The sequence below is a fragment of the Giraffa tippelskirchi genome, chromosome 4 (genome assembly GCF_054371585.1).
Source record: "Giraffa tippelskirchi isolate mGirTip1 chromosome 4, T2T-mGirTip1v1.2.pri, whole genome shotgun sequence".
In the NCBI taxonomy this organism is placed as follows: domain Eukaryota; kingdom Metazoa; phylum Chordata; class Mammalia; order Artiodactyla; family Giraffidae; genus Giraffa; species Giraffa tippelskirchi.
The window spans coordinates 30,503,996-30,517,798 of record NC_137278.1 but is presented as its reverse complement, the minus strand read 5'-3'; the positions used below and the strand labels follow the sequence as shown (position 1 = coordinate 30,517,798).

Below are 13,803 nucleotides of genomic sequence, written 5' to 3'. Positions count from 1 at the left end.
GCTGCGAGGAGAGCCTGTGCCCTGGGGAATGAGTGTGTGCTTTGGCACCTGAGGGACTAGACTTGGGCTAGAGAACACTGCCACCTTCAAACTGTGCGGCTGACCTTGAGCAAGTTACTGAAGCTCTGAACTTCACATAATGGGTACTATCTTGCTGGGAAAACTTTTAAATGCATACAAAGTACACAGTTCCTGATTCACAACCAGAGCTCAATCAACTATAACTGTTATTAGTTGCATATTCCACTTCTGGAGAGAAAAAATGTTGGCAGCATTTTAACTGATGTACAGATACTGCAAACCATTTATTACAAATGGCCCCTTGTGGGGAGCGGTTCCCAGCCGCCTCACCTGTCTCCCAGCTGCAGGGCGGCCAGGTGCTGCCCCAGGACCTCTGCGGTCATCACTTTTCTGTCCACGGGCTGTGACCTGCACCTCTGCTGGCCTCCTCCTGCCACCCAGGAGTGGGGTCTGTGCTGTCCGGTTCCTAAAGCCTGTGGGAGAAGAGAAGAGTTGGGTGAAGGGTGGGCAAGGACAGGAAGGAACTTCCCGGCCCATCCCAGCTGACATCTTCCAGGCAGCTTTGGGAGATAGGCTGAGCTCTCATATGTGCCCTGGGGCTGCGAGCTCTGGGCAGGAAATCTGCACACGGAACTCCCCTGCCTGTCCATGCCTTTTATATATCTTATCTATCATTTTGCCCTAATTTTTTAAGTATAAATTTCATTTCAAAAGATTCCCACCTATGGTGCCTAAACTAAGGAGAACAAAAATCTGGTCTAGTTTAGATGTAATAAGTAGGAAATGGTAGGAAAATGGCAAGAGAGCAAAAACTCAGAAAAAGAGAGCTGAGGAAGCCTTAGAGGGCGGATCCCCTCTGACCAGGTGGCCTCTCACCTCATGAAGGGCACAGTCTGTCCCCTGACAGTGGGGTCCAGGGTCCCACAACCTGCCCCTCTTCTGAGTGTCTTCGCCCAAGGCTCTCCTGTGAAAGGAGGCCCATCTCTGCAGCAGAACTGAGCCCGAGGAGACCCCACCACTTCCTCTGTGTGAAATAGGCCCTCCTCTGCCTCCTCTTTTTCACCCCCTTCTTTGGCCACCTCCTGCTCTGCCCTTGGAGTCTCTCTGAGAGGGAGGGGGTCTGTCAGTGACGCTGGACTCTGCGTGCTCTGTGGCGGGTGTTGTACCATCCCCGCCCTGCACCACTCCCCCAATCTATGCTCACCAGGCGCTTCTCCTGCCTTTTACTCTCCTGGCTGATCTTCAAGGAATAAAACCACTTTTCAAAACACAGTTTGATTTACGTCACTAGTCATTTTCACTTTATAAGGTGGAAATTTCTCTTCTGCACAGACAAGCTTTTCAGGACTGTAAAGAATAGTAGAAGAAAATGATCTCAACTCAGTATAAATAGAATTGTTCTATTCAATAATAGTCTGAAAATTAAGTTAGTGAACTCAGCACTCACTTTATGAAAATGAGAGACAGAAAACATCAGTTGGTGGCTGTCAATCAGTCTGCCCCCCACCCACACCCCTGCTGGCTCCATCCCTAGGCAGTGAGTCATTTGACCTTCTGCAGCTGTAGCTGAGGCCTGAGACCCCGAGCCTCAGTCCCTAGAGTTGTAACTGGGACAGAGATGCTCCAGGCAGCCTCAGAGGGCTCAAACCAGAAAGGCAGGACCAGGGCATCCATTTTTCAGGACATGCACAAGAAAGCAGAGAAAGGAAGCAGGTTCACAAAGAGAAGCTACGATGGATGCCACACATCATCCATCAAGTCCCAGAGAGGCAAGGAGTGACCTCATGGTACCTTAAGCAGCCTGGCTATCTTTCTGACTGCCGTGGTCTGATTGTTCATGTCCCCTCACAATTCATATGTTGAAATCCCACCCCCAAAGTGATGGTATTAGGAGGTGGGGGCCTTTGGGAGGTGATTAGGTCTTGAGGGCAGAGCCCTCCTGAATGGGATTAATGACCTTGTGAAACAGGCCTAAGAGAGTTCCCTCACCCCTTCCACCAGTGAGAAGATTCAGTGTTTGAATCAGGAAGCCAGTCCTCACCAGACTGAATCTGCCAGCACCTTGATCTAGAACTTGCCTGCTTCCACCACTGAGAGAAATATATTTCTGTCATTTATAAGCCACCCAGTCTCAGCTCCTGTTATTGCAGCCTGAACAGATGGAGACACTGATTGTGGCTTCCATGAGAGATGGGTGCTTTCTAACATACCCAGGCCCCCTTCCCTTTTTTTTCAAGTTGAGGATGACTCCGCTTTTTGTGATCAAACTATCTCTGACTAACAAAGCTACCTCACTCTTAAGTCCTTTTATTACTTTATTGAATAGCAACTTGAGGCACCCGCAGGTACATCCTCTCGGAATGTTTCCCAGGGCTGTCTCCATCCCTGCCTGGGAAGCTGAGGCCTCCCTAGGGAAATCACCTTCGCCTCCACTCCTCCATTCGTTCATTCATCCCACAAGTACTGACTCCTCATCTGCTATCTTCCAGCTAAGTGCTAGGAACACCAAGATACACTAGCAGCCCCTCCCCTCAGGGAGCTTGCTGCAGAGAGAAGAGGCAGGAAGGAGAGCAGAGGAACAACCAGGCGATAATTCCCCAAGTGCTGCCTTGATCCCAATGTTTCTGTGCTTTGTCTATTTCTTTTCTTTATAGAGAGGGGATTTTTTAGAAAGCGCCAGAAAAGGTAGCACAGCCCAAAGAGCACCTTATGTGCTCGTTGGGCTGGACGTTATTGGAACAGTTATGGGAATCTACTGAAAGGTTTTCAGTTTGGGAGGTTGATCACTTTGAAGAGATTCCTCTGGCTGTGAGGTGGAGAGTCCATCGGAAGAGACAGACTCAAAGGCAGAATATCAACTAAAGAAATATGACCGTCTATAAAGGCTGAGGAGCCAGAGAGGGGAGATGAGGAAATAAAACAATATAAAGGCTTTGTCTTGCTAGGGGATGAGGAGTTATATAATTATTGATGTTTAAATAAAAATATTCATTAAAATTTGTAAAGAAACCATGAAATCAGAAATAGAACACAAAACTTTCAAATCACAAGAAAGCAAAAACAAAGTAGTATTGTTCATTCCAGCAAAACTCAGGATGGGGGATAAAAAGGAAACACCAAGAAAATATGACAGATATGACAGGGCTTCTTTTTTTTTCCTGTAGAAAGTTTGCAAAGGCCAATGCTCCTACTGCAACAACTTAGGAGAAAATCAAAAAAATTCACCCCCTCCCAGCCCCACAAAATTCCTACTTTAAAGCCACTGGACAGCAGTGGAACAATTCTTCCAGAGAGAAGGCAGTCCTTTCAGAGGGAGCTGTCAATCTCTGGCTACCTTCTCCCCTGGGAGCTTTGGTCAGCATCAAGTAGCAGGGACTGATTCCTCCACGCTCCCAGCGTATCTTTGGCAGATTTTCTCTCCCAGGCCTGGTGCTGTTCTGGAAAGTGGATAGTTAACCTTGTTCTGAACAAACACCCTCCCTGGCGATGGGGGAAAATCAAACCAGGGCACTGGAAATAGGTTCCCCCATCAGGGTGGAGATCCTCCAGGCCCTGAGGATCTCCACAGCCTTCCTCAAAACTTATCTGAAAAGGAACAAAATAAAATGCTTGAACTATAAAAATAAAACAATTGAAAATAAAAACTCAGTGGATGGATTTAACAACAGATAATTAGATACAACTGAAGAAATAAAGAGTAGATATACCTAGAATTAAATATGGGGCAACTTGGAAATAACACAAGAATAAGAGACAGGATACAGTGAGAAAATCTAAAATACGTTTAACTGGAATTCCAGAAAGAAAACAGAATATGGCAGAGGTAACAATCAAAGAGAAAATGAATGAAAACCTCCCAGAACTGACTGAAGATATCACTTTACAGATACAAAAAGACCCATAAATGCCAAGTAGACAAAAAAAAAAAAAAAATCCACACCTAGGGACATCATAGAAAACTACTGAAAATCAAAGACAATAAGAAAATGTTAAAAGCATCCAGAGAAAAAGATAACTGTCTCCAGAAAAACAGCAGGATGGGCAACTTCAAGAGCAAAAGACAGGTTTATATGTTGAAAGAACGTATCTGCCAACCTAACATTCTTAATCCTATGAGAACAGCCTTTAAAAATGAAAGTAAAATCTTGAAAAGGCTACATGCTGTGTGATTCCAACTGTATGACATACCATACAAGGGAAACTCCAGACACAGCAAAAAGATCTTTACCTGCATTTGCTATGAGTTTTGCTTCCCACAGGCCTCGCAGAGGCTTTGGGCCTCTCTTTTGAAACCATGCTGTGGAGACTGAACATGAACTGGGGCAATCTGGCATACTGCCTGGCCTTCTCTAGCTCTTTAAATTCTTTTAAGGTACATCGTTTTCCTACAGGAAGATAAAAATCTAAATCAACACTCTTAAGGTCAACTCCAGTCACTCTTGGGGTAGGAGATCACTCGAGAATTGAAGTCTCGAAAGATGAAGCCCCGTGATCACAAAGTACCTATCGTGTACTGAAAAATAGCTCTCTGCTCTTCATCTGTCTCTTGCTGTCTTCTAAACAGAGGATCACAGAATGGTGGGACTGAAACCTGAGAGAAAATGACTCTCTGAGGACCCAAGTACAATTTGTTTTAAATTTGTCCGAAGCGTTCGAGTGTAGCCTTACTATACACCAAAGTAGCTGAGAACAGGGACCCAGGGGTAATCTCATGCAGAGCAAGGGAAGCATAAATGCCACCCACCTCACCCAAAAATATTTCACTGAGCCTTAAGTGGCTGAATGGAGCAAGGGCCACCCAAAGAGAAGACACACACTCCCGTTAAGAGTTCTACAGTATCAATGTATCAGTCAACAAGTATCTGCTGATGCAACTGCAGGGGTGGCTGCCTCCCAGCGGGGTCCTGTATTCAGGAATCTCTCAGTCTAGAACAGACAAGTCAAGGATGACAACCACCTCGTCATGAGAGGCATCAGCTTGGCTGCTTTAGGAGCACAAAAAGAAAGAAAAAAAGCGAAGTCGCTCAGTCGTGTCTAACTCTTTGCAACCGCATGGACTGTAGCCTACGAGGCTTCTCCATCCATTGGATTTTCCAGGCAAGAGTACAGGAGTGGGTTGGCATTTCCTTCTCCAGGGTATCTTCCCAACCCAGGGATCGAACCCAGGTCTCCCACATTGCAGGCAGACGCTTTACTGTCTGAGCTACCAAGGAAGCCCTAGGAGCACAAGGCAGAGCTCTAAGCCGGCTTGGGAGGAAGGGCACTCCTTGAGGGCTGACTACTGGTCTCTAAGGGCCTGTGAGAACAGTACGTGCTGAGGTCAGGGGCCAGCTACAGAAGCTGTGGAGGAAGGTGGTTTTCTCACTCCCTCCGCATCCTGAGTATAGACTTTAGACAGAAGAACTATTCTCCCTTTTTACTTCCCTACACACTTGACCTTGACCCAATGCTATTTGCCAGGACAACAGCCAATGAATAAGGAGACAGCATAATGACTCCCGAACAGAATACTCAGTGAGTCCCCCAGAGCCAAGAAGACCTTCCTATCTTCACAACCATGACCTACCTTAGTTTTCAGGGAGAAGCAAAAATAAACCACTTTCCTCTTCAGAGATCAGGTGGCCACTTCTGCTACGCAAGAGTAAAACACATGAAACCTACATCTCAAAATGTTAATACCTATATTGTCAGTGTAAAATGTGAAGACGCATTACAAGCTCAACTGCTGGCTCCTGGACAGCCTTTCCTGCATCCCTCCTTCCACCTCTCCTATAAAGGAGCTCTCCCTGCGCTGGTTCTGTGACACTCCTATCACACTCACTGTCCACTTACCTTCCCCGACCTCCCGGGCCTCCAGTTTGCTGGATGTGAGTGGATAGAGGATGAATGAACGAATGAATCATCACACACGCATGTGCCTTTTTCACAATGTTCATTCCCAAGTGGTCAAAATTACTTTGGGTTCTTAATTTAAAACTCAAGGGAAATGCTTTTGTGGATTTGTTTTAAGTGAATGCAGAATAACTGTAAGACTTCTAAAACAACCAGGTTTTCCCCAAGCCCAGAGCTTCTAAGAATAAATAGATAATAATAGGTAATATACTTACCGTTCCATAATTTGGGTCCTTTTTTGTCATATAAAAAGGATTGTATACTTCGGGATCATAAAAGTCTCCAAATATAATTTCCTTTAAACAAAAAAGTACACTTTAGAGCAAAGCACTACATACAAGTGTGTTTTTGCAAGATTCAAAAAAGCGAAATACTTTATTCCATTTTTTCTATAAAATCATAGATTCAAAGGGTTCGGAGAAACCTTAGAAGTAATCTGGACTACAGTGAGAGTCCACCACCTTCTGGAAGAAGTAATCATCCAGCTTTAGTCTCAAGTCACCCACTAGCCTTATTTGAGGAACTCCTGCTTCATTAGGGCTTCCCTGGTAGCTCAGCTGGTAAAGAATCCACCTGCAATGCAGGAGATCCCAGTTCGAATTCAGGAAGATCCCCTGGAGAAGGAATAGGCTACCCACTCCAGTACTCTTGGGCTTCCCTGGTGGTTTAGATGGTAAAGAATCTGCCTGCAATGAAGGAGACCCTGGGTTTGATCTCTGGGTTAGAAAGATCCCCTGGAGGAGGGCATGGCAACCCACTCCAGTATTCTTGCCTGGAGAATCCCCGTGGACAGAAGGGCCTGTGGGCTACAGTCCATGGGGTCGCAAAGAGTCAGACACAACTGAGCAATTAAGCACAGCACAGCTATGCTCCATTAGGCAGATACTCTCTCGGTCATTCTAACCACTAGGAGGCTTGTCCTTAGAACAGAGCTAAAGTCTGCCTTGTCACTGCCAGTTATCCCCATGAAGCAACACAAAATACATCTATTCTTCATCCACATGTCAGCCTTTTACAATACATACTTAAAGATTTCATTTCCCCCCATGTCATCTCTTCCCTAGGCTAAACATGCTATATATTTTTTTCCACTTTTCCTCCTGTGAAGTGTTGTCAAGCCTCCACCCTTTTCTAAAGGCTCTGCAACTGGTGACTGTCCGTGGGTGGACAGGCTGGACCCAACATTTCCCACTCAGAGCACTGCCTCTTAATACTGCCTAAAAGCTTGGATGATTTTTTGGAAGCCAGCTCACGTGGCTGACTCACATTGAATTTACTGTCATTTTAAATCACTTAACTTCAACACATGGTTTTTCTAAGGCATGGCTTCCCCATCATACGCTTGTGTAATCACATTTTTGCACATACTTGTAAGACTTTGCACTTTGTTTCAAAATGACCTGGATTCACCCTTGAGCTCTGCCTCTTAGGGTGCTTGCTGCTGCTACTGCTGCTAAGTCACTTCAGTCGTGTCTGACTCTGTGCGACCCCATAGACGGCAGCCCACCAGGTTCCGCCGTCCCTGGGATTCTCCAGGCAAGAATACTGGAGTGGGGTGCCATTGCCTTCTCCCTTAGGGTGCTTAGGAAGATGTATTTAATGTACACATCCAGAAATTTCGCTCATTAAATATACTTACATTTCTAATATTCCAGTCACATTATTCCAGATCTCTGCTGAATACGTGGAAATTTAGGTGGACCTCAATTTCAAAAGAGGGTCCTGATCTCAAAGTTAAAAAGAGAAAAATCTTCCATAGAAGAAGCCCAAATTTGTTCTTATTTAATAAAACTGAAGAACAGAGGATAGAAACTGGTGGTCCCTTCACCTAATGGTTGCTAACTCAATAGCTGTGGAGTCCCCTTCTCCTTCACCCACAACCTACTGAAGAGGCTGGAAAGCCACACACACCTGCCCAGCTCTGCTTTTAGCTAGGACTTCTGATGTGACCTAGTTTATGGCCAATGACCCCTAAGGGGAAATCAGCTAGGAGCTTCTGAGGACTTTTTGCTTCCTGATCAAAGGATGAGATGTAAGAAAAGGGCCCCCTGACATCATTTCTCACCCTTTCTTCCTGCCTAATAACCAGAGCTGTAAGAACCCAAACATGCTTACAAATGTGAGGATGATGGGCATAGACTGAAAATATTCAGGATATCAGAACAGGAAAAAAAAAAAACTGGGTTTTTAATGACATTGTTAGACTGCCAGAACCCACCATGAGACCCCCAACCCCTCTGTTTGTTATTGAGTAACCAATAAATGTTCTTATGGTTTAAGTCCCTGTTACATTATTAACAATCACCAAAAAGCATTCCTGATAAATCTAGTTCCAAATAAACACTTCTGTTCCCTCTACCTTAAGCTTTGGATTTAAAAATGCAGTAGTCTGTTTTACAGTTCCATGAATTCATCTTAGATACAAAAACAAATTTGAGAATCTCCACAATCAATGAAAATAACAGCCCGACTTTTCAAATAATATTTCATTAAAAAAAACTCTCAGTACCGAATATTTAAAAAATATTCAAAATTCTCGTTTTCTCCAAAGCTTTATATGAAATTACTTTTTCAATAATTCTCTGCTGAAGAGGCTTTGTGACATTTTCAGTCTATTTTTTATGCAACAGCTCTTTTCTTCTTTCCTTAAAAGCATCCAGATGCTGAAAATACACATCCAGTCTCTAATGAAGTGATACAAACAAGGAAAGAAAACAAGTTATTAAGAGGTTTTACATTTATTTTCATCTGAATAAGTTGGGGGGGGACACTTGTTCCCACTCTTAAGCTCTCAGCACATTCAGGCTGCAAAGTCACAGAATAAGATAATCAAAGAACAGAATAAAGTTCAGAAAGAGAACCTGAGAGCATAGAGCATGCAGAACCCATGGACAGTTCTACACCACAGTAGTGCCTCCAGACCAAACCACATCCAAACCCTTCCTAACTCAGGAAACTCTGCTTCTTTTCAGGATTCAAAGCATTCCCTGGTCACCATTCGTCATCTCCAGCCTTTATCATCAGTAAAGTCTGTGATAAAAGTGGTAGAGGAATAAGAGCACCAGACTTGATTCAACACCTCCTTTTCTCTCTGAGGGTAAACCCACCTTCGTCTTTTGAGGCTCAAATGAGAATATGTATGTGAACCTCCTTTGTAAACTATGTCACAGTACAAACGTTCAAGTATTATATACCAAATTCCAATCCCTCTCATTGAGATGAAAACCTCCTTAAATTTGTTAATTCCATAGTGACGATCAGTACTGACTCGTCATTACCCTTAAATACTAATTCATTTCTTGTGGCTTTATAGCTCCCCACTGTGATGTGAGAACATAAGAGAAAGAGGTAAGTTCTAGGAAAAACTTCTATTCAGTACCAGAGGAGTAGTTAGAACAATTTCTCAGGTCTAGGAAAAATTTCTGTTCAGTACCAGAGGAGTAGTTAGAACAATTTCTCAGGTCCCTTAAGAATAAATCTGGGAACCCCAACCTCTTAGTGATCCTGCAAGGAGAGAACACCAGTTCAGATCTATGTAGTATCAGTGGGTGATTCAGAGGAGGCTTATTCTCCCAGAAAAAATGACTCTCTCTGACATGGTAACATCCTCTTTGCTACACTGCTCTATATCACTCTTTGTTATCTAGAACGCACTTAGAATCCCCAGTCTGTAGCCAACTCTTACCTTCGCAATACAATTTTCTCTAAATAATATTGCATATACAGCTTCATCAAAGTCTTCTCTGGCTAATGCCTAAAATTATAAAATTAAATATTAAGATGTGGATCCTGAATAAACAAGCCTGTGACAAAACTCAATGTATTTTACCAATAATTTGAGTGTGAATCTAACATCTGTACCTCAAAACATATTTTGTAACTTTTTATTATGGAAATTGTCAAACACAATTCTCCACGAACCCATCACCCAGGTCCAACAATGATCAGTTCAGAGTCAATCTTATTTCATCTAAATCCCTACTCACTCTCCTGCCCCCTACTAGATTATTTTGAAACAAATCTCTTACATCACACCATGATTTTTAAAGTACCAAGAAAGCGTATTAAAAGCAGAGGTTCATATAGTCAAAGCTATGGTTTTTCCAGGAGTCATGTATGGATGTGAGAATTGGACCATACAGAAGGCTGAGCACCAAAGAATTGATGCTTTTGAATTGTGTTGCTGGAGAAGACTCGAGATTCCCTTGGACTGCAAGGAGATCAAACCAGTCAATCCTAAAGGAAATCAACCCAGAATATTCATTGGAAGAATTGATGCTGAAGCTGAAGCTCCAATACTGTGGCCACCTGATGCGAAGAACCGACTCACTGGAAAAGACCTTGATGCTGGGAAAAATTGAGGGCAGGAGAAGAGGGCGACAGAAGTTGAGATAGTTGGATGGCATCACCAACTCAAAGGACATGAGTATGAGCAAACTCCAGGAGACAGTGAAGGACAGGGAAGCCTGGTGTGCTGCAGTCCACGGGGTCACAAAGAGTAAAACACAACTTAGTGACTGAACAACAACTATAAAATGAAGCCTCTCTACAGGCAGTCTGTGGGTATGTTTTAAAAGCCCTTGAAGTTCCCTGACTTCTGCTAGGTCTCTTTATAAGTTAAAACCTCCTTATAAGTCAAAACTGCAGAAGTTTGACTTAGTTTGACTGGACCAGAACCAGTTAGTTGGGAACTCCTAGCTAAGAACCAATGGTTTTACATTTAGGGACTGCTGCTGCTGCTGCTGCTAAGTCGCTTCAGTCGTGTCCAACTCTGTGCAACCCCATAGACAGCAGCCCACCAGGCTCCACCGTCCCTGGGATTCTCCACTGGAGTGGGTTGCCATGGCCTTCTCCAGTGCATGAAAGGGAAAAGTGAAAGTGAAGTCGCTTAGTTGTGTCCGACTCTTAGTGACCCCATGGACTGTAGCCTACCAGCCTCCTCCGTCCATGGGATTTTCCAGGCAAGGGTACTGGAGTGGGATGCCATTGCCTTCTCCAACATTTAGGGACTAGCTGTTTCCACTATGAGTTTGGGTAAAGCTGATGCACTTAAATCCTTACACTAGGGCTTTTCATTTGGATCACTATGAACTGATCTTCCAGCCTTTACTCTTACAGAACTAAGTAGGAACAAATGGAAAGCAATAAAAATTAAGTATCTGGAAGAGAAGTTCTGTTACCTAAAAGAATTATCTACTGTAAAGTGATACAGATTCTTCAATCTCTGGCTTTTCTTTCAGTTCTGTCACAGTGAGTGCATCAAAATGATCTAAACCCCACACTCAAATACCAACTCTGTGAATAACAGAAACCTTGAAAGGGACAGTTATACAAATATATATACAAGTATTTTTACTTGTATATGTAACAGCTTTGCATGAAATCTAAAATAATATTCAGACAGCTACTAGGGTCTTCTCCAAAATAAAACTCTCTTGATAATATGAACAGAATCTTGCTTTAAAATAAAGCCTTCTTAAACTTATTTTAAGATGATAATTGAAAAATCATGTAAAACAATTAAATGTTTTCCCCTAATACAACAATACAAATTTAGAATGATCAATCTATTTATCTGAAGAAGTAGAAACATATACTAATAATCATCTTGGGAAATCAATTTTTTTAGCCATCCTATTAACACTACTAGCAAATGTTACTCTTGCCTGGAGAATCCCATGGACAGAGGAGCCTGGTGGGCTGCAGTCCATGGGGTCGCTAAGAGGCGGACACGACTGAGTGATTTCACTTTCACTTTTCACTTTCACGCACTGGAGAAGGAAATGGCAACCCACTCTAGTGTTCTTGCCTGGAGAATCCCAGGGACGGCGGAGCCTGGTGGGCTGCCATCTGTGGGGTCACAGAGAGTTGGACACGACTGAAGCGACTTAGCAGCAGCAGCAGCAGCATACATACTATTGGTTATATGCAGATTTTCAAACCAACTTTTTTTTAAAAGGAAATAGTTTTTGTTTTAACAGCTCTCTCTTGGTGATTTTGTCAGAAAATATAAGGAGGATGTTAATGATTTCTAGCAGCACTTTTGATATCTGTATTTTTCTGTGCATGTACACGCATGCATGCACGCACACACACAATCTCACCACTCTTACTGCCACCACAGTAAAAGGGGTAAAATAGAGGAAATATCCGAGAACCTCTCTATAAAATAATGAAACTTTATGAGAAAATCATTGCTTAACCAGATCCTGAAGTATCATGAAGTAACTACAAGCCCAGGCCGGGCTTCCCCTGCTCTCCTGCAGGGCAGCTCGGGGACTGCTGTGTTTACTCACTGCCACCCTGTCCCAGTCGTGACCCTGCCTGATCACAGGAAACGGGACAACCACCCTGGGCCAAATGTGACCCCCACCCCCTGCCCTCCCCATTGGATGAATTTCTTAAGCACCAAGTCTATGCTAGGTGCCGTTCTAGTTCTGGGGAAAACAACTGTGATTAAGACACAATAGATCTTAATTTCAAGGGATTTATGTCCCATCACCAAAAGACAGCCCCTAAATGCCATATAATTTTACCTCCATCAGCGTGACTGACTCGGGTTCTGGCCACTTTTCTAATTGTTCAGGCCCAAAATGCTTACCACAGTTGGACATTTTTGTAGCAGCCATACATAATATAATCCCTGAGGGGAGAAAGAGTAAATTGAGGAGATAGGCAAGTCCGGTTGAAAAAGTGTAGGTCTTTGAGTTCAGAGAGCGGTTAACCACTTCGTAGTCTCGGTTAAGTAAAACAAAAAATAAATCCTCCAGCGCCCCTAAACCTGTTTCGCAGAGTGGGTGACTAGTTAGGCTCCCTGACCTGCGGCCTTGTGGACCCAACCAGGCAACACCTCAGGGTTCGCCTGGGCCACACCATGGAGGGGCTGCTGGAGTGGTCGCGGGCCTGGCCGCTTCCTGCCCCCCACCTCGAGCGCAGGGCCATTGGGGAAACGGCACAGGGGACTGACCATTCTGGTTGGGGGGAAGGGAGCTCCTTCTAAAAACAAGCTAAAGCACTCTGTTTAGACCCCAACCCCTTTTCCCTCAATCCGCCAACACCTCTTATCCACCCAGAAGTTAGCGAAGAGGGCAGCTTGGGCCCCCCACCCCCTCAGCCCCAGCGCCACCCCAGTAGGTCATGTAAAGTATACTAAAGAGAATGTACCATTTACCTGTATGATCTAGGGCTACAAGTAGAAGCACAAGGATAGATTTTCAGCGCCTCTTTTGCCCAAGGAATACGTAATTGTCTTCTCCTGCGCTCCAGATCCTGCCTACTGAGTTCCTGGGAGTAGGAGTCAAACTCAACATGAGCCAGAAGCAGACATGCAGACCCAGAATCAGCGAGTGGGTAATCAAAACGAGTTTTTAAATTTTCTAAAGACTGTTGGGAAAACCTGGGGAGACTATCTGGGTGTGGATTTTCAGGGTGCCTGACAGTTTAGGGAAAGAGCTAGTGAATTGAGGTGGGTGCTGAGTAAGGCAGCAGTTAGTATTTTTATTGTATCTCTGAGGCAACATTTAACTCCTGTGGGAAATACATTTGCAATAACTGTCAACATATAGTACGGTCATTTCTTAATTATCATACAGACAATTGGACTCAAAGACAAAGTTCATTGCAGATGCTTTTCTTAGAGAACATTTCTTGAGTGCTTTCCTTGGTCCTCATTCTGAGCGCTTCCTGCAACAGATGGCTTCCTCTGAAGCAGCCTTCTTTTGTGTCCTCTTTGACCAGTCAAGGACCAGGGTGTGTATTCCTTGGTTCCTAAAACCTTTTGAAAGTGACAGAAGAGAAGAGATAAGTGTGACTGATATAGGGATGAGGGGCTTTCCAGAGCACAAAGAATTCCTCTGCTTAGCTGAGCTGATCTCTCTGAAGCCTAGTCCT

The 13,803-nt window shown here is 44.0% G+C and overlaps 2 protein-coding genes across 10 annotated transcripts in view; both read right to left on the bottom strand.

Annotated features, from left to right (window-relative positions):
• Positions 1-274: 274 nt before the first annotated feature.
• Positions 275-13,687, bottom strand: FAM228A (family with sequence similarity 228 member A). Its single transcript, XM_081590463.1, is given in 10 exon segments — positions 275-494; positions 1,226-1,288; positions 1,290-1,368; positions 4,250-4,406; positions 4,525-4,612; positions 6,129-6,209; positions 8,448-8,597; positions 9,599-9,667; positions 12,450-12,556; positions 13,085-13,687. Coding segments are annotated over 9 exon segments (927 nt in total). The 5' UTR covers positions 12,543-12,556; positions 13,085-13,687; the 3' UTR covers positions 275-347.
• FAM228B (family with sequence similarity 228 member B) overlaps positions 13,391-13,803 on the bottom strand; it is a 43,820-nt gene continuing 43,407 nt past the window's right edge. For all 9 annotated transcript variants that reach the window (XM_081592643.1, XM_081592639.1, XM_081592647.1 and 6 more), the window contains one exon: positions 13,391-13,687. In XM_081592643.1, the coding sequence (XP_081448769.1) occupies positions 13,681-13,687 (7 nt within the window). In that variant the 3' untranslated portion in view covers positions 13,391-13,680. The remainder of the gene's footprint in view (positions 13,688-13,803) is intronic.